We start from the raw sequence: 22,744 nt of genomic DNA, 5'->3' as shown, positions 1-22,744 counted from the left end.
GGGCTGGCTCCTTCCCGGGGGTGGGGCGTCCTCCGCCCGCAGCGCCCGCCTCCGCAGGGAAGCGCGCGGGCCGGGCCGGGGGCGGGGGAGGGGGGGCGGGCAGGCGGAGGGGAGTGGGCGCTCCCGCCCGGTTCTCCCGCCCCGCCCCGCCCCCCCCCGCCCCGCCCCGCCCCGCCCCGTCCCGCTCCGGCCGGTGAGGCCAGCGCGCAGGAATCCGCCGCCCCGCCTGCCCGGCCGCCGGGGGTCGGGTGCGGCCGCATGGAAGGCGCGGACCCCCGTGGGCCCAGCCGCACTTCATCCCCCGCGGCACCTGGCTCTGCTCGGGACCGTCCCCGCCCCTCAGGGGCGACCCGGCCCGCCCTCTCCCTGTCCCCGAAGGAGGCGCCCCCTTGGGGTCCGGCAGGGGTTGGGGTACAGGCTGCCCGGGTAGGGACGGTGTCCTCTGGTCACGTGGGCAGGAGAGCCGCCCTGACAGCCCCGGTTCCCCAGGTTAGGGGTCCGCAGGCGGGGCCCGAGCCCCTTCCTGGCCGCGGGGTGTAGGGTGGTGCCCGGAGGCCGGTCCCCTCCTGTTTGGGGGTTTGAGACTGGGCCCCACACGCAGGCGTGGAGCTGGCCCGGTCCGGTCCGGTGGGGTGGTCAGGGTGCTGGGCACGGCTGGGTGCCTGTCACTGAGCCGGGAACTCACTGGCTGGGGCGATGGGGCGGGAAGCAAGCACATTTGGGGGTGAGGGTTGCAGCCAGCGCTGGGGCCTCTGCAGTCAGGGTGAGGCCCAGGACACTCGGGGTCCCCCCAATTCCAGGTGGCCCATCGCCCTGACCAGCACCAGCTGGTCTCAGGGCAGGTTGGTGGGGGTGAAGGGATGCTGGAGGCGGGGAGCAGGGCAAGGCCCCCCAGGCAGAGAAGAGTGGGGGGTCTGGACCCCAGGGTGGGTGGGGGATGAGTGTGTGGCTGGTGCTGCAGTCACAGGCTGAGTGAAAGGGGGGCAGGTCTAGGTCCCAGGTGAGGGCAGGAGGGGGGTCGGGTCAGGAGCTCCTGGGGCGCCTGGAGCAGAGCGAGGGCCTAGGAGCTGGGGTTCGGGCAGGGGAGCAGGGCGAGGGCCTGGGAGCTGGGGTTTGGGCCTGGGGAGCAGGGCGAGGGCCTGGGAGCTGGGGTTTGGGCCTGGGGAGCAGGGTGAGGGCCTAGGAGCTGGGGTTCGGGCAGGGGAGCAGAGCGAGCCCTGCCCAGCCGGGGCCTCGCTCCCAGCCCGCCCTGTGGCCCAGCTGGCGAGGCCTGGGCAGCCGCCCCGGAGCTGGCAGGGATCAAAGGGCGGGCAGCATCCTCCGCCCTCGCCCACGGAGACAGGAATCCGAGGCCCCGGGGGATGGAGTCCGAAGCCACATTCCAGGTGCCCCGGTCGCCGCGGGGCAAGGGTGGGGTGGGCTCCGGTGCCAGGACCTGCACCTCGGAGCGTGGGAACGCGCCGGTGCCAGCACCAGGCCGACCGCACCCGCTGCCTGGCCTCCGCTGCCCTCAGCCGAGCGGCTGGGTGGAGCCAAAAGGGGGTCCACGTTGCCAGGAGGCGGAGCCTCTGAGAAGGGTGGGGCCGGGGCCCAGCCACTCACCTCCGGGCCTGTCGCCCTCACCTCAGTGCGGGGAGGGGAAGATGCAGCCGCGATACCCTCCCCCGGCTCCTGGGCCCCCGGCAGGTCCCCAGGGAGAGGGTGCGGGTGGGCTGTCCTGGTGGATGCTACCGAGGAGGGCGCAGAGCAACAGGATCCAGACACACAGACGGTGCGGACGCGCGCGGGCACAGCCGGCGGGTGGCTACCTGTGCGCTGGCTCAGCCCCAGGCGCTCCCCTGAGGTCTGTCCCCTGCTGGCCCCACCCGCCTGCAGACTCCAGCCCCACGGACACCAGGCCACTGGCTGCCGAGAGGGCAGCCGTCATGGGCCCCTCCTGCTGGGTGGGGCCAAACCTACGGCGAAGTCCCCTCCTGCCCCCGACCCCTCTGCACCCAGACCCACAGCCCGGCCGGACACGGCAGGAGCCAGGGACCCGCGCTGTCCAGCACTTGGTCCTGTCCAGCCCCGCTTCACAGGTGGGGAACCTGAGGCCCAGAGAGGTCAGGCGACTTTCCAAAAGCCACACAGCCAGGTGGAGGCAGAGTCCAGGCGGACCTGGAGAACCCGCGGGCAGCCCGGACCGTACACCCGAGAGCCAGGGCGGGCGCCTCCCCTTCTCTGGCCTCAGCTTCCTCGCCTGGGAGGTGGGCTCACCTAGGAGGTGGGCACAGTTCCCGGGAAGCCCAGCGGTGCCAACCGAAGGCCAGTCTTGTCTTCCCCAGCCCCCCACCCACGCCCAGCTCCCAGCTCAGGGGTGCGGATGCACCCTAACTCAGCACCCAGAGCGCGGCGCTCCCTGGTGGCCATCGGTAGTGCGAAGCCACCTGTGCGCTCTCTGGGTTGGAGCAGGTGGGTGCGCAAGGCCCTGAAGGGGGCAGGGAGAGGGCAGGCCTGGCGTGGGGGGCGGGGGCGCGGAGCAGAGGGCTGCTGGCGGGAGCGGAGTCCCGGAGACCCACACACAGCGGGCCCGGGAGAGCGCTGGTCTCGGCGGCTGCGGGGCGGCTGCGAACGCCGGGGCCGGAGCGCGGAGCAGGCCCTGCGGCAGCTGGAGGCCAGCGGCGGGGGAGCAGGTCCCAGCATGAGGCGGCGCTTCCATTCCTGCTGGGCACCTGCCCAGGCTGCGGGCTCCATCCCCAGTGGGGGGCGTGCAGGAGGCAGCTGGTCCGTGTGTCTCTCATCATAGGTGTTTCGATCTCTCTCCCTCTCCCTTCCTCTCTGAAATGAATTAAAAAACAATGATAAAGAAAGAAACGATGACTCTCGGGGCCAGGCAAGGAGCAGCTCAGCCTCCGCCTGCCCACCCGGACTTGCCGACCCGACCGCAGCCTCCCAACTGCCCCCCCGCCCCGCGCCCAGCACCGCTTGGCCGGGCCTCTTTGCAGGTCCAGCAGCGGCCAGTGTCGGCCCCCCCCCCCCCGCGGTGTGCGCGGCGGGGCAGATGGAGGGAAGGAGCAGGTGTTCCGAATGCTAAGTCCCAGGCTGAAAGCCCTGCTCCTAGGGGCTCATCGGCCCGGCTCGCAAGAGGGCCCGGTCCTGGGCTGGAGTCTGTTACATCAGCAGCGGCGCCAGGTGGAAAGGACGTGGCTCCCGCCCAGGGTCCCACCAGGTGCGGGAAGGAGGGTGCTACCGCGGGGCTAGGCCGGGTGGCGCCGGGGCGGGAGAGGGGGGCGCGGGAGGCGGGACGGCGCTGGGGGCGCGGCGCAGAGGGAAGGTTTGCGCCCTGGCGGGGCGGGGGCGAGTCTGGAAAGTTCCCGTGTCTCTGGGAAGCGAGCTGTGGCGCGGTGGCACCTGGCCGGTCTCTTGTGGAGAGTCGCGGAAATGGCCTCGGGGGAGTCAGGGCGAAGTTCGGACGGACAAGTGCAGTGAGAGCAGCGTGCGTGTCCGCGGCTGTGAGCACGGGGTCCGCGATGGGGGGGGCCGCGCCCGCTGGGACCCGCAACATCCATCCAGCAGCTCCCCGCGGCGGCCCTGCGCGAGGCGGGCGGGCGCAGTGCGCGCAGCGGCCGCCAGGCGGCGGGGCGGGAGCTGAGCGCACGGGCCTGGGCATGCCCCCTGCCCTCCTGCCCGCCGGACCCGAGTGGGGGCGCTGGCCCCCCTGCTGCCGGATGGCTGATTGGGGAGCTTCAGTCCCTGCCGGGAAAGGGACCCGGAGGCTCATCCGCCGGCGGCCGGGCGCGGGGAATTCTTTGAACCACGAAGTTTCCAGCAGGGGCGCGTGCGTGCGTCATCCGCCGTCCGTCGGGAGCAGAGGGCGGGGGTGGGGAGGGGGAGCCCAGCCTGAGGCAGCGCCCGACCCCGCGCCAAAGCTCACACAGGCACCGGCAGGAAGGCACTGTGCCCCAAGCGGGCTGGCCTCCAGGGGCGCTGCCAGCCTCCAGCCCAGGGACCCTTTCCCAGGCGCCCGCCTTCCCAGGTCCCCCTGGACCCCCCTCTTCCAGCCGCCGCGTGGCCGGAGTCCTGCCCCTGCGGAAAGGAGCACCAGCAGGTTAGCCGGTTTGCAGCGGGAGCAGGATGAGGAGGGTGTGGGGAGGGGAAGGCCAGGGTCCCAGTCACGGACTCAGGTCAGGGCCGGCCCCTCCTGGCCTCTCCAGCTGGTACCCAGGGCCAGGTGAGGACTGGGGGTGGGGAGGGTGGGAAATGGGACCCAGGGCATGGCAGGTCTAACAGCTGTGGGGATGTTGGATAGATAGTGGGAGGGAGGGAAAGAGGGATGGATGGTGGATGGATGGATGGATGGATGGATGGTGGATGGATGGATGGTGGATGATGGATGGATGATGGATGGATGGTGGATGGTGGATGGATGGATGGTGGATGGATGGTGGATGGATGGATGGATGGTGGATGGATGGTGGTGGATGGATGATGATGGATGGTGGATGGATGGATGGATGTGGATGGATGGATGGATGGTGGATGGATGGTGGATGGATGGATGGATGGATGGTGGATGGATGGATGGATGGATGGATGGTGGATGAATGGATGGTGGATGAATGGATGGTGGATGGATGGTAGATGGTGGATGGATGGATGATGGATAGATGGTGGATGTATGTTGGATGGATGGATGGAGGATCGATAGTGGGTGGATGGTGGATGGTGGATGGAGGATAGATGGTGGGTAGATGGATGGGAGGGTGAATGGATTCATTTGTGAAAGAGAAAGTACAGTAGGTTGTTAACTGTGGAATGTAAGTGGTGGGTACCTGGGTTTCACTGTACAATTCTTTTAACTGGGCTGTTTGAAGATATACAACTAGGGATCCAGTCCATGAATTTGTGCACCTTGAAAGGAACTGTGGGTTGCAAGGCTCAGTGGGCACAGGGGCGGGTCTCAGCCCATCCTCCACGGCCCCACCTGGCCCCTCCCACTGCAGCCCCTGGGTCCCCTGTCTGCCCGCAGCTCCGCTCCCACCGCCACTCTGACATGCTGAAGCATCACCCTGGTCGCATCCGCTGACGGGGCGGAGCAATTGGGACTTGCGCCAGCAGCAGGTGAGAGCGGGGCCGGCGCAGTCAGCGGGTGTGAGCAGCAGCTACTGCCCCGATTGCCCCTCAGGAGCAGGGGGAGGTGGAGAAGCCCTCAGGGGCGACCGGCCCGCAGCCGCTGCTTGCACCCACTGATGGTGCCGACTGATTGGGACCAGTGCTGGGCACCGGCAGTGGGTGCGAGCACTGGGCGGGACCGTGGCACACGGGAGCAAAGACTTTTCAGTAACCACCAGAGTCTGGTCCCGATGATAGCAACTGGCACCCCGCCTTGATCTGGCGCCCCCCCTCCCCCTCACCTGCTCCACCATCCCGCCACGGCCGCTGCCCGCCATGTTCCGCGCCATGTTCGGTCTATTTGCATATTAGGGTTTTATGTATGAGATGTTGAGACAAGTACTGTAACACACACTCTCTCTGCTCAATAACTAATGAACTGAAAAAAGAGATCATAATAGAAGTGCTTTTCTTAAATACAAGCAGTTTTGAAATATGTTTTTATTGATTTTAGAGAGAGAGGAAGGGAGAGGGAGAAACATCAGTGGGCTGCCTCCTGCACGCCCCCTACTGGGGATGAGCCCATACCGGGGCATGAGTCCTGACCGGAATCGAAGCAGTGACCTCTCGGTGCAGGGGATGACGCCCAACCAACTGAGCCACACCCGCCGGGGCCATAACTGACGTCTTAAACACCTGGAGCCAATGGATGAAAACGCTGCATCCAGACGTGCGGGGCGCACAGTGGTGCTTCCCGAAGTGTCAGCCGGGCAGGAAGGAGGTGCAGGCTCAGACGCCGTGTCCCCCGGGAGGTCGGGGCTGGCCGGGGGCGACTGCAGGGGGCCCAGGGGAACTGGGGTGACGACAGTATTTTAGACTCAGTTGCGCTGGCAGTTACACAACGGGGTGCATTTGTGAAAAGCCAGAACTGCGCCCCGAAAGGAGATGAACTGCGCCACATGTAAACTGTCCCTGACTTCGTAACAAATAAAGAAAGAAGTTGCGGGAAGAAAGCGCACACACACAGAAAAGCCCGAAGAAAGTTGAAAAATAGGCGAAAGGTAACACCGGGAGTCAGCGAAGCAAAGGTCAACGGAGACAGACGTGAGTTCCCTGAACAAGGCGGCCAACGAAACAGACCAACTTGTGGGAATGATGATCCAAACCAGAAGGAAAGGAGAGACACCACTCGGACCAGAAAGAGGAAGTGAGTGAGGATTTAGGTGAGAGGAGGCTGTGCCTGGCACAAAGCGCTTGCAAACCGCGCGTCAGGCGAAGTGTATGCGGAATACAGTGAACTCTCAGAACTCAGTAGTAAAGAAACGAAATAACCCTTTAAAATGGGTCACAGACGGGGCACGGCGGGGGAGAGGGGGTGGCGGGAGAGGATGCGGACAGCCGAGGGGGGCTTCCGTCACCTGTCATCAGGAGGCAAAGCCAACAAAACCACAGCGCAACACCCTGCATGCACCCTACACGGCGGAAAACATTAACCCACCAAGTGGCTGACGGGGACGCTTTCAAACGGCACCGGGGGGGGGGGGTGCCCGAAGGGGGACAGGGGGCCTTCCCACCCCGCGAGGGCCCAGCGTTCACTCCAGAGAACGGAAAACGTACGTGCGTTCGCACGAAAGCCAGTGGCGCCGGTAGGTGGCTTCACTGATGATCACCCAACGCGGCGACTCGCCAGGCGTTCTCGGAAAAGGGAGGCGCTATCCCCGCGCCCGACGTGGGTGAATCTCAAATGCGTGTCCCATGGGGAAGACACTAGATTCAAAGGCTGTAATTCCGTTCCTGTGACATTCTGTGCCGGGAGCCGGTCCATGCTTGCTGTTTCAAGGGACCTGGCATATATGGCATACTGTTCTTAATATGTTTACTCACCTTCTTGGCACTATGTGTTTTAACCAAGGTCTCTGAGAAAGGTTGTTTCCCCAGGTAGGGATTTTCCCCTGAAGTTAGGGAGGGAATAAAACCTCTTAACTAAGTGCCAGGCGGGTAATTAATCACTTTAACTATGAACAATCATGCTTAAGCTACATAATCTTTACTCCCTGGAATGGAGATAAGAAACGCCCTAACCTTTGGAATAGAGATTGATAGGATTGGAATCAACTGGTATAAATACAGATGTAAGAAGACAAAACTTAGAATACAGAACTTAGAACACAGAACTTAGATTGAGAGAACATGGCAAAAGATCCTGGACTGAACCTGACTACAGAAATTGGCAAGAGAACCTGACTAGAACCTGGTGACTGAACCTGGCTGGAGAACCTGGACAGAACCTGGCTGGAGAACCTAGCGAGGGAACATGGCTACAGAACCTGGCTGGAGAACCTGGAGAACCTAGCAAGAGAACATGGACACAGAACCTGGCTGGAGATCCTAAGCAGAACCTCTCTGGAGACCCAGACCAGAACTTGGCTGGAGATCCTGGCTGGAGATCCTGGATGGGCTGCTGATCAGCTGAACGCTGTCTCCGTGTCGTTCCTTCTTCGCCGACTCCGTCTACACCTTTGGGGACCCCTGGACCTGCTGGGGTTGGACCCCAGCAATTCTGGAAAAGGCGGAACTAGAGAGGGAGGTAGACCCAGGGGGCCGGGCCGGGCTGGGGTCTGGGGGGAAGGAGGCCTGGGGAGGGGCGGCGGCGGGGACTTGGGGGCAGAGGGGGCTGGGCGTTCATGCCCGCGTGGTGCGCATGCACCTGCCTGCACCTGTCACAGAACTGCCGTCGCACGGCGAGCTTCACTGCGTGTAAATTAAATGCAAAACAATCAGCTCCCCGGAAGGAAACAAGACAATGCGGTCATATTTCTGAAAACAGATGAATTAGACACACTCGGGGACGAGCTCGTCCAGGAGAGACGGAGGGCTTGGCTGGTCCCCTGGCTCCGGGTGGACTGACGCAGATTTAAAAGTCCCGCCGTGGGGGGAACCAGGATGCCGGCGCCTCCCACAGCCACGTCAGAACCAACCCAAATTCAGAACCGCCCGGTCAGGTCGCCGAAAGCTGGCTGAGCGGAAGTCCCGCTCGAGAGAAGGAAGGAAAGCACCTGGAGGCTGGCAGGAGGGGCGGGGGCACAGGTGGGCCGGCCTGGCACCGTTTTGGAATCAGGGGGCTGTCTCGGCTGCGGAGGCCCCTGGGAGACGCAGGGGTCCCAGCCCCACACCGGCCCCCAGCCCAGGCTGCAGAGCTGGGAAGAGAGGTTCCTCCGTGACTCTGGGCTGTAAAATCCAGGGGGGATTGTGGCCGAGTGGCTCCGAGGCTGCCGGAGACCCAGGCAGTTCCTCTTAAAGGGCCAGAGCACAGACTTACATACGAGTAGTCTCGCTTCCTCTGGGCTCCCGTGTTGGGGGAACCAGGGACGCAGGGGAGGAACTGGATTGCCTGGCATTGGGGCAGGAACTCGGGGCGGCTTTCCCCCAGACGGAGGTGCTGGCAGGGGTCATGGCGCCTGTGCTGGGGCCTCCCCCCTCTCCCCCTTCTCCCCCCAGAGCTGGCTGGCAGCCATATCTGAGTTTCTATCAGCCCCGATGATTCCCCAAGACCCTGCCCCCACCAACTTGCAGCCCCACCCAAGTTGTGCCTCGACCTCCCCTCCCCTCCCCTCTGGCTCTGACCTCACCCCCATACCTGGCAGAGCAGCCTGTGCCCCCGCCAGCCCCAGAGACCAGTTGCAAAGTTCTGGCCCCTCCCCTCCTGTGGGCTCTGAGGGATCCCACTCGCTGCCCCTCTGCCCCAGCTGGCTGAGCTCAGGGCTCTGAGCTCACTCTGGGACTGTGGCCCCTGCGTGCCTGCCGGTGAGGCCCGTCCTGGGGCTGTGGGCCTCCTGGGGGGTGTGGAGGGCGCAGGGTCCCAGACCCCACTGGGCGCCCAGGGCTGGGTCCCGGCCATGCAGGCCCGCGGTCCAGCTACCCAGGGCCGTGCACAGAGCCGGGCTCAGCAAGCGCTCCCCCGCCTGGGGGGGCAGGAAGCTGGGAGCTGAGGTGCTGCAGCCGGGCCCCTGCAGAGGAGGAAGCAGGTTGCTGCGGTGTGAGGGTGTGAGCTGCGAGCTGTGCGTGCGCTGGGCCGGTGCTTTCCCACGGGGGCTGCCTCGTCCGGGGAAGGTGTCGTGGGGGCCGTGGGCGGGGGTCCCCACCCCTGGCGGTTCCCCTTCCAGGCGGCTTCTGCTTTCCACGTAGCCGCCCTGGGGGAGGGCTGGGTCGGGCTGCCCTGGCCTGGCTGCTGGTGTGGTCAGGGCTTCCCCAGGGCAGGGGGGCGGGAGGGGGGCAGGGGCCTCCCAGGTGCAGCAGCAGGACTTCCTCCCACAGGACCCAGAACAACTCCTAGAGGGGGGCCTGCCCCAAGGCCGGGGGCTGCCTACCCACATGGTGGAGGTGACCTTCGGGCTGCCCTGTGCATTATGGGAAGGTTAGCACTTTCCCCAACAAGGTTTCCAGAAAGGCTCAGTGTCCCTGGGGATGGAGCCCCTGGTGGGGGACCCCTGGGTGGGCTGCAGGGGGTGAGGGTGAGGTGGGGGGTGGGGGGTCCTCCAGAGGGGAGAGAAATCCAGGGGAGGATCTGCATTCATTCCAGCTGCTGACCTCTGACCTGTGAGAACTGGGGGGTCTGCTGACCTCTGACCTGTGAGAACTGAGGGGTCTGTGACCTCTGACCTGTGAAAACTGGGGGATCTGCTGACTTCTGACCTGTGAGAACTGAGAGGTCTGTGACCTCTGACCTGTGAAAACTGGGGGATCTGCTGACCTCTGATCTGTGAGAACTGAGGGGTCTGTGACCTCTGACCTGTGAGAACTGGGGGCTCAGTCAGCTGAGGGAGGCGCTAGGGCCGGGGAACAGTGGTCTGGGAGCGCAGGGCCTGAGGGAGGCCGGGGGCCTTCCTGGGGGGTGGGGAGGACATGTACCCCTTTGGGCCGAGGCACACAGCGGGCGTTTAATGCCACAGCTGCGGACCCAGCAGCACGTCCTCCCGTGGTCGTGGCCCGTGGCCCAGGAAAGAGGCTCTGCCTGGCTCCCCCCCGGGCGTCTTCCAGGGACTGAGGCTGGAGCTCGGGTGGCCTCAGTGGACACGAGAGGCCGGAGCTGGGCCGGAGCTGCCAGGCGGCCTGGGGGGGGGGGGCGGGGGGGGGGGCAGAGCCGTGGGCTCAGCGAGGTGACCTGGGCTTGGGGTGACGGTGCCCGGCCCCGCTGAACCAGGACACAGGCCACTTTGTGAAACCGCGGCGCCTGGGTGCCCGCTGACTGCCCCTGCTACCCCCCCCCACCCCCACCCCCCCAGGAACCGGCCTGAAAGCCCCTTCCCTGCGGCCAGGCCCTGGGAGCCCCCACGGGGCCCTGACTGGGCATCGCCGAGGCCGAGACTGGAAGGAGCGAACGATGGGCCCTGGGCCCAGGCCTCCAGCTCGGCCGCCACGGACAGACTGACACACTGACAGACGCAGGCTCGCGCCACCCACGGCGTCAGCCCCTCTGAGGAGGCGCGGTGCCAGCGTGCCCCACATCCGACAGTTTGAAGCCTCCAGTTCCCTCTGTGGTTGCAGAAGGGAAAAGCCGGCGTCCGCACCCCCACCTTCACCGCTGCGTTACCCACAGTGGCCGCAGGTGGCAGCAGCCCAGGTGCCCCCAGGGAGGCTGGACAGCAGGCGGCGCCGTCCACCAGGGACCGGGATTCAGCCCTAAGGAAGGCCGGCCGTGAGGAGGCAGACCCACAGAGGCGGCGGCGGCGGGGGGCCCTGTGTGACGGGGCAGAGGCTGTCTGGGACGGTGAGAAAGTTCTGGAGGGGATGGGGGTGGTCGCACAGCAGTGAGGACGCGCTGAGTGCACTGAGCTGGGCAGTCAAAGTGGTTAACGGCGGGCATTTCGTCCCGGCCGGTGTGGCTCAGTGGATAGAGCGTTGGCCAGTGGACCGAAGGGTCCGGGTTCGATTCTGGTCAAGGGCATGCACCTCAGTGCAGGCTCCTCCCCGCCCCGGGCCCTGGTCGGGTGCGTGCAGGAGGCACCCAATCGATGTTTCTCACACATCGATATTTCTCCTGTCTTTCCCGCTCTCTCCCACTCTCTCTATAAATCAATGGAAAAATATCCTCGGGTGAGGATTTAAAAAAAAAATTCAACATTTTATCTGTAAATATTTTTTGTTGATCTCAGAGAGGAAGGGAGAGGGAGAGAGATGGAAACATCAATGGTGAGAGTGAATCATGGATGGGCCGCCTTCTGCACGCCCCCCACTGGGGATCGAGCCCACAACCCGGGCCTGTGCCCTGACCGGGGACCGAGCCGTGGCCTCCTGGTTCAGAGGTTGACATTCAGCCACGGAGCCACGCCGGCCGGGCCCCCCTGCTTTTCTTCATAAAACCTTTAACACGCCCCCCCCCCCAGGAGGATGGTCACGTGGCCCTCATGGGCCAGGAGCAGGGCACACCACCCTGTGTCTTCTGAAATGTGGCTCTGGGCACAGGTGACGGGTGTGAAGGGCGCAGGTGACAGGCGTGAAGGGCGCAGGTGACGGGTGTGAAGGGCACAGGTGACTGGGTGTGAAGGGCACAGGTGATGGGTGTGAAGGGCACAGGTGATGGGTGAGAAGGGCACAGGTGACGGGCGTGAAGGGCACAGGTGACGGGTGAGAAGGGTGCAGGTGACGGGTGTGAAGGGCACAGGTGACGGGTGTGAAGGGCGCAGGTGACGGGTGTGAAGGGCGCAGGTGGTGGGTGTGAAGGGCGCAGGAGCACAGGTGACGGGTGTGAAGGGCACAGGTGACGGTGTGAAGGGCGCAGGTGACGGGTGTGAAGGGCGCAGGTGATGGGTGTGAAGGGCACAGGTGACGGGTGTGAAGGGCGCAGGTGATGGGCGTGAAGGGCGCACAGACGTCCCCGTGGGGAGATGATGGAGATGACGTGGCAGGAGGACAAATGAGGAAGCACTCCAGGCCACGGCCCTGCCTGCGGAAGTCGGGGCCACGGAAGCCAGTGGCCCTCGGGGTGAGGTCACGGGAGGCTGAAGACCCCCCCCCGGGAGGTACTCAGCCCTCTTCTCCCCCTAAAACCCCCCTCACACCCCCTCCTGCCCAGTTAGGGATCTGTGCCCGGGCAGGGGGTAACCTGGGTCCTGGAGGTGGGGGTGCAGCTGCCACCCCAGCTGCCCCCTCAGCTCCCACCTCCCAGGCCCCCTGGGAACCCTGTGAGGACTTTGCTGCCGTGACGGAGGGTTGGATCTGTGCTTCCCACCCGGACCCGCCACTGGGGTGCAGGGAACCCCTACGTGGGGGTGCAGAGGGAGCAGGCCCTGCATGAGTGACAGCTGTCTGTTATTCTGGGGCGCTGAGCTTGGTGGCCGACCTCCCTCATCGGGGCCTCGAGGGGCTGAGGGTCAGGGCGCCCCTCACCTCACTCCCCCGCTTGCTGGGAGGGGCTGCCCTGCGCTGGGCCGCTGGGAGGGGGGACACTGTTGGGCGGTGGCCCGTGGGCACCGCAGGGCTCGGGCAGGCGCGTGGAGGCTGAGGGGAGCCCGCGGGACAGCACAGAGCGGGGCGCCTCCCGCTGTCCCGGCCCTGGACACGTGGGGCCGGCGGCCCTGGCTGCGCCTGGGGACCGTGCTGAGTCAGGCTGGGTGCTGGGCCAGGGAAGGGCCCCCGGCCTCTCACCCCGAACCCCAGAGTGGCCTTGGGCCGAGGGTGGAGGGAGGCGGTGCCTGCGCCGAGTGCCTGGGGCCTGGGCGTGTGTTTGGATGAGGCTGTTGGAGCCCAGGGGCAGCGCGCGGGGTTGCTGTGTCCAGGGACCCACCGGCCAGGCCCAGCTCAGGCTGGGGTGTCTCTGGGGTGTCAGAGGCAGAGCCCAGGGTGCGGGTGCGGTCTCTGCCCTCCAGCAGGCCCCCCGGACGGGCCCCAGAGGGCGGGGTTGGGCTGCGGGCGCCGTCTGGGGGCCGCCGTGCCCTGTGTGTTCCCGGAGGGTGCGGCTCCTTGGAGGCGGGCCTGCGATGCCCATGCTGCCGGAGGCTGGTCAGGAGGTGGACCCCCTCGAGGGGCCTGGCCCGGGTCCCACGTGGCCCTGTCTGGGCCCCCGGAGGGTCTGGTGAACTCAGAGGTGCTTCCCACCAACTCTGGTGTCAGAGGGGAAGTGGGTTGGGCTCATTTCCTGTTCTCAGCGGGCACAGCGACGGGCACATGTCACAACCAGAGAGCTGGCATCCCCCTCGGTCGGCCCACACTGGGGTCTGGGCCGGGCTTTCAGAGACAAAGGCTCCTCCGCTGCTTCCTGGAGGCGCCCAGCCCGGCGGCTGGCGGCGGGGAGCGCTGGGCCGGTGAGTCCGCGCGCTGGGGGGGGGCGGCGGGGGCATCTGACAGCCGAGGGGGGCCCGAGGGGGGTCGCAGCCTGAGGCCTTCACCAGGGAGCCCGGGTGGCAGTGCCCAGGCGCTATGTGGGCAGAGGATTTGGGGTGCGGTGCCCTCCTGCGGCTCCGCCAGAACCTCACCCCGAGACTGTCTCCTGCTGAGGCCTCACCTGCTGCTGGTCAGGGCCAGAGTCCGGTGGCAGGGCTGTCCCTGGGACACCCCCGCCAGGTGGGGTGGGGGGCTGGGCGGGCATGAAGCAGCCGCTCCCTCGTGTCCAGGGCTGCGGGGCCAGGGGCTGGAGGTCGCCTCCGCCTCGGGGAGACGGGGAGACGGGATGAGATGGGTGCGAGCACAGATCTGGGGGCTCAGCCTCACTCGTGATGAAGGAAATGCACCCGATGAAATCGGGGGGATAGGAGGTGAGCCCAGGGCGGGGGGGGGGGGGGCGAGGCAGGTCTGCTCAGGCGGGGATGCGGCTGGGGCTGGGGAGCCAGCGGACACGCAGGAGCTGGGCCATCGGACCGCGGAGGGGAGAGGGGAGAGGGGAGTGCCGCCCGACAGGAGCGCCGGACCCGCTCACCAGGGGTCAGGACGAGGGGACGAGGCCGGTGGCGGCCACAGCGTGGGTGCGAGGGGCTCGCAGTTGGTGTGTCCCCGTCTGTGAGACGTTCATAGTAAAACGCGAGTAGAACGACCGAGGACGTGCAGCAGGCGCAGGGCACGGGGCGGGGCTCACTGGCGGCTCCGCTCCGTGGGACAGTGGGTTTGTGTGGCCGCACCTGCAGCACAGGTGAGCGTGGGGGGCGGGGGGCGCCGGGCTGGGAGGACCAGCCCAGGCTGCATGTCCCCTCCCTGGGCTGAATCAGGGCCATCCCATGGGGTCTGTCACTCTACAGCCAAGACCCACCTCTGTGAGACCCCAGAGGTGGGCGGGGACACGGGGTGACCTTAGGGAAGAGTGTGCGGCCAGGAGGCAGCGTGCTCTTGGGCGTGGGGGACGCAGGGCTCCCCCTGCCGGCCTTGTCCTCCCACTTAGCATCCAGCCGGAGAGGCAGGGGTGTGGGGAGGGGGGCGGGGGGGAGGACGGCCGTGGACACTGGGGCGGTGGGGACGCCAAGAGGACATCTGCTGCCAGTGGCTGCTGTGGGCTCCCAGCTGCAGGCGCGGGAACGTGGGTCTCACTGTGGCTGAGCCTGCCAGGCCCTGGCCCCCCGGGCTCGCCCACCTGGGGGCATGGACTTGAGGGAGCAGGAAGTAGAGGGGCGCCAGCGGGGCCGGAGGAGGAGGTGCCAGGAACGGGGTCACCGGGCGCAGGAAGTCCTGGGAAAACTGAAGCCACGTGTCCCAAGTCAGGACAAGCTGCGGAGTGTCCGCCAGGGAGCGGGCAGAGGGGCAGGTGCCCCGGTCGCTGACCATGGCGAGGGCAGGGCCTGGGCCCTGGTGTCGGGGGCCCGGGGGCCCCTCTCAGGCTGCGCTGGCCCCGGCCGCTCAGCTGGGCCTTCTGCTGGGAGGCGGGTTCCCTTGGGGGGTCCCTTTCTGCTCCCCCACGTCCAGCCTGGCCATCGGGGCCTGACGGTCAGGGCCGTGGCCCCGGTCTGGGCATCAGCACCCGGCTCTGCCCAGGCGTGTGGGCAGCCTGCCCAGGACCCGCCTTGCCCACCAGCCTGCCCTCAGGGCGGTGCTGGGAGGGGAGGGTGTGTTCAGTTGGGCCCCACTTCCTCTGGCTTTTGTGGAAGTGCAATCTGGGTCCCCCCCTTCCTGTATGTGGTGGGGAGAGGCCGGCAGTGGGCTGGGCCAGGGCTAACCCCACAGTGCGAGGGGAGCAGCAGGCTCTCCTCCCCCAGCCCCTCCCCCAGCCCCTCCCCCAGCAGCGCGGCCTGTCTGAGAGAGGAACTCGGGGTGGGGGCTAGGCCAGTGGCACCCCATGCTTTGGGGTCCAGAATGTCTGGATGGTTCCCAGGTGGGCAGCTCCTCCCCTGGGAGCCCAGCCCATGGGGCCTCTCCCCTTCCCTCCCCCCAGAGCCGCTGGGTCTCCTCGGGGGCTGCATCTCTCGCTGGGCTGCGGGCCCCGGGGCCTCAGGCCATCGTCTCCTTAGCGGGCAGAGCCCGGCCGGTGGGCCTCGCCACGGCCCCCAGGGTGGCCCAGGCCCCGGCCTGCAGCCGGCAGGCGTCTGACCTGAGACGCGGGGGCAGGGGCAGGGGCAGGGTGAGCAAGGCCCTGTGACCTCCAGGATCTGTGGCCTCCAGGATCTGTGACCTCCAGGCTCTGTGGCCTCCAGGATCTGTGGCCTCCAGGCCCTGTGACCTCCAGGATCTGTGGCCTCCAGGATCTGTGGCCTCCAGGATCTGTGACCTCCAGGCTCTGTGGCCTCCAGGCCCTGTGACCTCCAGGATCTGTGGCCTCCAGGCCCTGTGACCTCCAGGATCTGTGGCCTCCAGGCTCTGTGGCCTCCAGGCCCTGTGACCTCCAGGATCTGTGGCCTCCAGGCCCTGTGACCTCCAGGCTCTGTGGCCTCCAGACCCCTGGGGGACGTCAGGCACTTGGCGATGGTGTTTCTGGATTCTTCTTTGCCTTGGCCCTCACCTCGCGTGCATTCGGTCTGACCTAGACTGTCTGGTCAGGGGCATCCTGTGGCTTCAGGTGGCGGAAATGCCTTTCGGAGGCAGGGCCGGGGACCCTTGGGAGTGTGGGCAGCAGCATCGGGCTTAGAGCCAGGGCTCAGCCTGCCGGCTGCCTCGTGGCTCCGAGACCCGTGGGCCTGCCCTGCAAAGCGGCGCAGGACACAGCAGCTCCTGGCTGGGGCTCATCTACACCCTCTGAGGGTGGAGCCCGTCTCGGGCACCTGTGGTTCGGGACGGGAGCCGGGGAGGGCGGAGGGCTGCTGGGTGCCCTCCGGGGCCTGGGTTCCTTTCACAGGAGCATGCTGGGACGTTCTTTCAGGTGACAGGTGCTGTGCATCTTGGGAAACTGTGGCCACAGGTGCCGGTTCACGCTGCCATCGGCACAGGGGAAGGCGTCACTTCCTCATGCTCTTGCCAACACCAAAAACTAAAGTCCTTTTTGCCAACCCGAGAGGCCAAAAAGGACTGCCGCTGGAGCTTTTTAATTTATCTGTAGGGGCTACGTTTGTTTCTTCTGTGAATTATCTGCTCTTTGGCTTCGACCCTTGTTGTTGATTTGTGGGAGCGCTTTCTATATGAAGGACACACTGTAGAATCCACAGGACAAATGCAGGACGTGCCTCGTAATAACTGCTCAGTCACCACTGTTTCATGCCTTCGCTTGTGATTTAATCGATTTCCCTAAAGCGATTTCCACCTACTTGTTCTCCAGGTCATTTTAAACCGAGTGGTCTTCGGAGCAGGACCGACGGTGTGATGTGCCCTGGGCTGCTGCTGTAGAGCTGCCTGGCACCGGACCGGCAAACATGCCAGGTGAGAGCACTTGGGAGGGAGCCGTGCGAGTTTCTCCAAGGGCACGCCTCTCAGACGGTGACCGGGCGTCAGGGAAGGAGCATGCGGCCCTGGCCGGTCGCTCAGTTGGCCGGAACGTCGTCCTGCGCACTAAAAGGTTGCAGGTTCAATTCCCGTCAGGGCACATACCCGGGTGGCGTGTTCGGTCCCCAGTCTGGCTGCTTACAGGAGGCAGCCAATCGACGTGCCTCTCTCACACCGATGTGCCTCTTCCTCTCCCTACAAATCAATAAAAGCACGTCCTCAGGTAAGGGCGAAAAACTGAGCATGCAGCCTGGCTGGTGTGGCTCAGTGGTTGAGCGCTGGTCGACCTATGAACCAGGTCACGGTTGGATTCCAGGTCGGGGCACAGGCCCGGGTTGCAGGCTCCATCTGCAGTGGGGGGCGTGCAGGAGGCAGCTGATGCATAATTCTCTCATCGTTGATGTTTCTCCCTCTCCCTTCTTCCCTGAAATAAATGTATATTTTGCAATGAGCACGCACAGGAGAGTCACAGGAACTGAGAAACGGCAAAGCCAGAGGCTCTCCCTCAGGCGTTCGGAGAGCCCGGCTTGTCCTGGGACGCACGTGAGCAGGCGGCCCGGGGCTGAGGGACAGCGGGCTTCAGGGTGCGTCCTGCTTCTGGTGACGGACCCAGGGCCGAGTCAGAGCTGTCACGATGCCCACGGAGCCCCCCCCAGGGGACACTTTTCCTAGGAGGTGCCTGTGGGGTGGGCAGGCTCTCCTCGGCACACCCGGGGCTGGTCGCCAGATCGGCACAGAGAAGGGACTGGGCACGGGCGAGTGAAGAGCAGAGGCCACGTGCCCGGCCCGCGTGGCCCGAGCAGGTGTCGTGGACTTAACCACACCAGGGCCCAGTGGCCACGACAGGGGTGGGCAGGGGGAGAGGGAGGGGCCAGGAGGCTCCCAGAGGCGGGCGCTGGGCGTGCGTCTGGGACTTTTTGTTTTGTTGATCTCAGAGAAGAAGGGAGAGGGAGAGAGAATCATGGGTGGGCTGCCTCCTGCACAGCCCCCACTGGGGATCGAGCCCGCAGCCTGGGCACGTGCCCCGACCAGGAATCGAACCCGGGAGCCTTCCATCGCAGGCCGGCCCTCTCCCCTGACTAGGGCCGAATCTTATCGTTTCTTAGCGTCTCCGGAAGGTCTCCTCCACCCACTCACGCCGTCTCTTCCCACAGGAAACCTCACGGCCGCGGCCGGCTGCAGGCTCGGCTGCAACGTGTCCTTCGAGGGGAGCCGGGCGCTCGCCGTGGGCGTGTACAGCGCCGTGTGCGCGCTGGGGCTGCCGGCCAACTGCCTGACGGCCGCGCTGGCGCTGCGGGAGGCGCGGCGGGGCAGCGTGCTGGCCGTGTACCTGTGCGGCCTGGCGCTCTGCGAGCTGCTGTACGCCGGCACCCTGCCGCTGTGGGTCCTCTACGTGCAGAACCAGCACTGCTGGACCCTGGGGCCCTGGGCCTGCAGGGTGACCGCCTTCGTCTTCTTCTGCAACCTCTACGTCAGCAGCGTCCTCCTCTGCTGCATCTCCTGCGACCGCTTCGTGGCCGTGGTGTACGCGCTGGAGAGCCGCGGCCGCCGCCGCCGCCGGACCGCCGCCCTCCTGTCCGCCGCCGCCTTCCTGCTCGTGGGGCTGGTTCACGCCCCCGTGTTCCTGATGGAGGACAAGGGCACCTGCTTCGAGAGGATGCCCGTGGACAGCGAGGTCGCCCGCTACTACTACTCGCGGTTCGCCCTGGGGTTCGCCGTGCCGCTGTGTGTCATCGCCTTCACCAACCAGCGCATCGTCAGGACCGTGGGGCTGAGCGAGGGCCTGAGCGCCGCCCGGAAGGCCCGGGTGCGGCACACGGCCATCGCGGTCGTGGCCATCTTCCTGACCTGCTTCGCCCCCTACCACCTGGTGCTGCTCCTCAAGGCCGCCGCCTTCTCCTACTACGGCAGCGACGAGGCCTCCCTGTGCCGCCTGGAGGCCCGCGTCAGCACCGTGTCCGTGGCGTTCCTGTGCCTGGCCACGGTGAACAGCGTGGCCGACCCCATCATCTACGTGCTGGCCACGGACCACTCGCGGCGGGAAGTGTCCAGAATCCGCAGAGAGTGGACCATGTGGTCCGCCAAGACGGACGCCGCGAAGCTCACGCGTTTGAAGGACTCGGAGGAGAGGCCGCCGCCCGTGTCGCTGACAAGCAGCTGCCTGTTCCCCAGGCCCGCGCAGCCCCGCAGGGCACAGCCGGGCACGTGGGCCCCGCTGGGCGCCCTGGAGAGGCCGCGGGAGGAGCCCTGCTGAGCCCAGGCCTGCAGGAGAGGCCGGCCAGCTGGCACGGGGCATCTGGGGCCGCCCGCGTGGCTTCCCCGGCCACGGAGCCTGCCCACCGGCGTCCGTGGCGCTGCTGTGACGGCCCTCTGGAAGACGTGCCACCGATTTCCTGTTCCTGGAGCCACACGCTTCGCAAGCCTCTTCCCCTCGGGTCCCAGCCCGGCTTTCCCACCGGGCCGAGGGCGGCGGCTGTGCCAGGCGCAGGAGCCAGGCAGCCCAGGCAGGCAGGAGGCCCTTCATCCACAGCTCCTTTGGCTGCGAGCTGGCACATGCCGGGCACCGTGGAGGTGCCGAGTCAGCATCCAGTGAAGACTTAAAATATATATAAAATCTTCAGAGAGGAAGGGAGAGGGAAAGAGATGGAAACATCAATGATGAGAGAGAATCATGGATCTGCTGCCTCCTGCACGCCCCACACTGGGGATCGAGTCCACAACCCGGGCATGTGCCCTGACCGGGACTCGAACCTGGGACCTCCTGGTTCATAGGTCGGCGCTCACCCCCTGAGCCACGTGGCCAGGCCAGTGAAGACTTCATTTCTTGGCTTCCCGGTGGGCGTGGCCTGGACGACCGGTGGTTCGTGGTGGGCCATGCACAGGGAGCCCGCCTAGGCAGAGCCTGGTGACCGTGGGCACCCGGGCCTGTGGGGGCGGGAGCCCAGCCCCGAGGGCCCTGCGGGGCGGCCGGCTCTGTGCCGAGAGGTCTGCACGGAGGCTCCGAGCCCTCGGGGAGTCCTCCGCAGGGAGCTCCAGGCCCTGTCACCCGGCCATGCTGGGGCTCCGAGGCGGTGGGAATCCCTCACGCCAGGCTTCCCGGACTCACTGTCAGGAGAGCGGCCAGGGCTGGATGGGGTGAATGAGAGCCAGCCCTCGGCCGCAGGCCCTCACAGGCGAGGCGGAGCACGGGCGGCCTGACAGGTGGCCGAGAGCACGTGGGCTCCCCGGAGACCACACAGCTCGGGGCCGGACCCAGGCAGGCCCCCAACAAGCCACTTCTGGGCCAAGTCACACCACTGCCTCAGTTTCCCCATCTGCAACAGGGCCAGCGACACCTACCTCACCAGTACCTCTGCCTCGGGCACCGCACGGCTCGAAGCACAGGGACCACAGGGATGGACGCAGCAGCCGCCGGGGCCAGGCCCCTCCCTCACCCCCCCCCGCCCCGTTTCGGGGGTTCCTTTCCCAAGAGGCCGTGCGGCCGTGTGCTCAGCTACAGTCTCGTGTCCGGAAGGCAGCGCTGGTTGTCTGTCTTCACTGGGAGAGGCACTGAGAAGGCACGTTTAGAAAATACATTTAGAAATAAACACGGGATGAACGCCTGTCAGTCTCAGCTTCGCCTTTACATGAAATAATGTCCTTTTCCCTTTTTGAGTAAAATCCCGAGGGCTCCCCGGGAGGCCAGGCCCGGGAGGGGCGAGCGCGTGGGCTCCCTCAGGGGTGGGCTGGGGGCTCTGGAACAGTCTGGGGGAGAGTGAAGACAGGCGGGGCCCCGTGACGCCCCCGCGTGGAGTGTGTCTGGGTTTCCGGGGCTGCTGGATCTGCACCACAAACGGAGTGGCTTAAAGCGGCTTGTTTGCTCAGAGTCTGGGCAGGAAGCCGGGGTCGGGGCGTCTGGGCTGGTTCCGCCTGGAGGCTCAGGGGTGCCTGGGCCAGATCCCCCCCTCAGCTCTGGGGCTGCCGGCCTCCTGGCCTCATCTCTCCCGGCTCTCCCTCCTCCTCTGTGCCCCTGTCTCTTCTATTATTTTATTTTATTTGTATATTTTTATTGATTTCAGAGAGGAAGGGAGAGGGAGAGATAGAAACATCAATGATGAGAGAGAATCACTGATCAGCTGCCCCCTGCACGCCCCCCACTAGGGATCGAACCCACAACCCAGGCGTGTGCCTTGACCGGAATCGAACCCGGGACCCTTCAGTCCACAGGCTGGTGCTCTAACCACTGAGTGACACTGGCCAGGGCCACCTCCTCTATTTATTTAAATTAAGTTTCCTGGGGTGATTTGTAAGTTTCAAAGGTACTGTTCTGAAAGATGTCACCTGTGTGTCTGTGGTGTGTGCCACCCGCCCCGACCCGTAGCCATGACCTCATCCACCATGACTGGGGCTGTGGTCAGAGCCACAGCCTGTGACCTTTCGGCTGACTCTCGAAACTCGGCAGCCTCGGTGGCATCTCCTCCTCCCTCCCTGCCTCCTCCCTCCCTCCCTGCCTCCTCCCTCCCTCCTCCCTCCTCCCTCCCTCCCTCCCCCCTCCCTCCCTCTTCCTCCCTCCCTCCTCCCTCCTCCCTCCCTCTTCCTCCCTCCCTCCTCCCTCCCTCCCTCCCCCTCCCTCCCTCCTCCCTCCCCCCTCCCTCCCTCCCTCTCACTCCTTCGCTCCCATCTCCCCCAGTTCATTCCCTCCCTCCACTCCCCTCTGCCCCCGCCCTGTGACCGGCTAGGGAGGAGGCCGCACCGTGAGCTGTGAGGTCCTTGCGGGGAGCCCTGAGAGTTGCCAGGTGTCCCCCCACGGGGCACGCCACCTACGCTCCTGACTCTGCCCACAGGTGTGTCCCGGGGGCTCCTGGGGGACGGGACACCTGCGATTTATTCGCTGCCGGACGCCCAACTCGCCGGCACGACCTGCACCTGAGCAGGCCCTTGCTGTCCTTCCCCGAATCACATGTGGAGCCCTAGGCCAGCCACGGCCACGGCCACGGCCACCAGGCTCCTGCCACGCCTGCAGCACTCACACGCCATGGGTTTCATAAGCCGTCGGCCGGCCTGGGACCTTCATCAGACCGCTCCAGCTTCCCACCCAAGGACATCAGCACGCCTGGGGCAGGACGGCCCCTGCCAGGCTTCCCCCCCATTCCACTCTGGTGGCTGGGCCCACAGGCCGCACACCTGAGGGACCCCTGGGGGAGAGGTGGCCCCGCCCACGGAGGTGGGCCCAGAGGGTTTGGCTGGGAATTCTGGGCTCCCATCCTCGGGGTCGGACTCCAAGCGGGGATGGCCCATGGGAGGGTCACTCCAGGGAAGGGCCACAGGGTCCTGCCTCTGCTGGACCCTGGGGTGCTGGCCACACTGGTGGGTTGATGGCTGTGGGCTGGGGGTGCGGACGCTGGTGGGGGTGCTCCGTCCCCCCAGGGAGGCGGCTGGCTGCCTGGTGTTGCTCCCTGTGACCGGCTATCTCACCCTCCGTGCCTCAGGTACTCTGCCTGTAATTTAAAATAAAATGTTTTTATAGCCCTGGCTGGTTCGGATCAGTGGACAGGGCACTGGCTGCAGACTGAGGGGTCCCAGCTTCGATTCCGGCCAAGGGCACGGACCTAGGTTGTGGGCTTGATCCCTGGCCCTGATCCGGGTGCCTGCAGGAGGCAACCAATCAATGTCTCTCTTATCACTGATGTTTCTATCTCTCGCTCCCTCTTCCTTCCTCTCTGAAATCAACGCAAATGTATTTTTAAGAAGCTTTAAAAAATATGTGTTTATTGATTTTAGAGAGGGAGAGCGATCCCACAACCCACGCATGTGCCCTGCCGGGCATGGAACTGGTGAGCCCGCG

At 65.8% G+C, this 22,744-nt stretch overlaps 1 protein-coding gene across 1 annotated transcript; it reads left to right on the top strand.

Annotated features, from left to right (window-relative positions):
• The first annotated feature begins 13,117 nt into the window (after positions 1-13,117).
• Positions 13,118-20,529, top strand: GPR132 (G protein-coupled receptor 132). The gene is made up of 3 exons (XM_036306395.1): positions 13,118-13,391; positions 16,757-16,857; positions 18,075-20,529. The coding sequence occupies exons 2-3, from the start codon at positions 16,851-16,853 to the stop codon at positions 19,172-19,174; spliced, it is 1,107 nt and encodes a 368-aa protein (XP_036162288.1). The 5' UTR covers positions 13,118-13,391; positions 16,757-16,850; the 3' UTR covers positions 19,175-20,529.
• Positions 20,530-22,744: the final 2,215 nt, after the last annotated feature.

The sequence above is a fragment of the Myotis myotis genome, unplaced genomic scaffold (genome assembly GCF_014108235.1).
Source record: "Myotis myotis isolate mMyoMyo1 unplaced genomic scaffold, mMyoMyo1.p scaffold_m19_p_41, whole genome shotgun sequence".
Classification (NCBI taxonomy): Eukaryota; Metazoa; Chordata; class Mammalia; order Chiroptera; family Vespertilionidae; genus Myotis; species Myotis myotis.
This window is presented reverse-complemented; position numbering and strand designations above follow the sequence as displayed.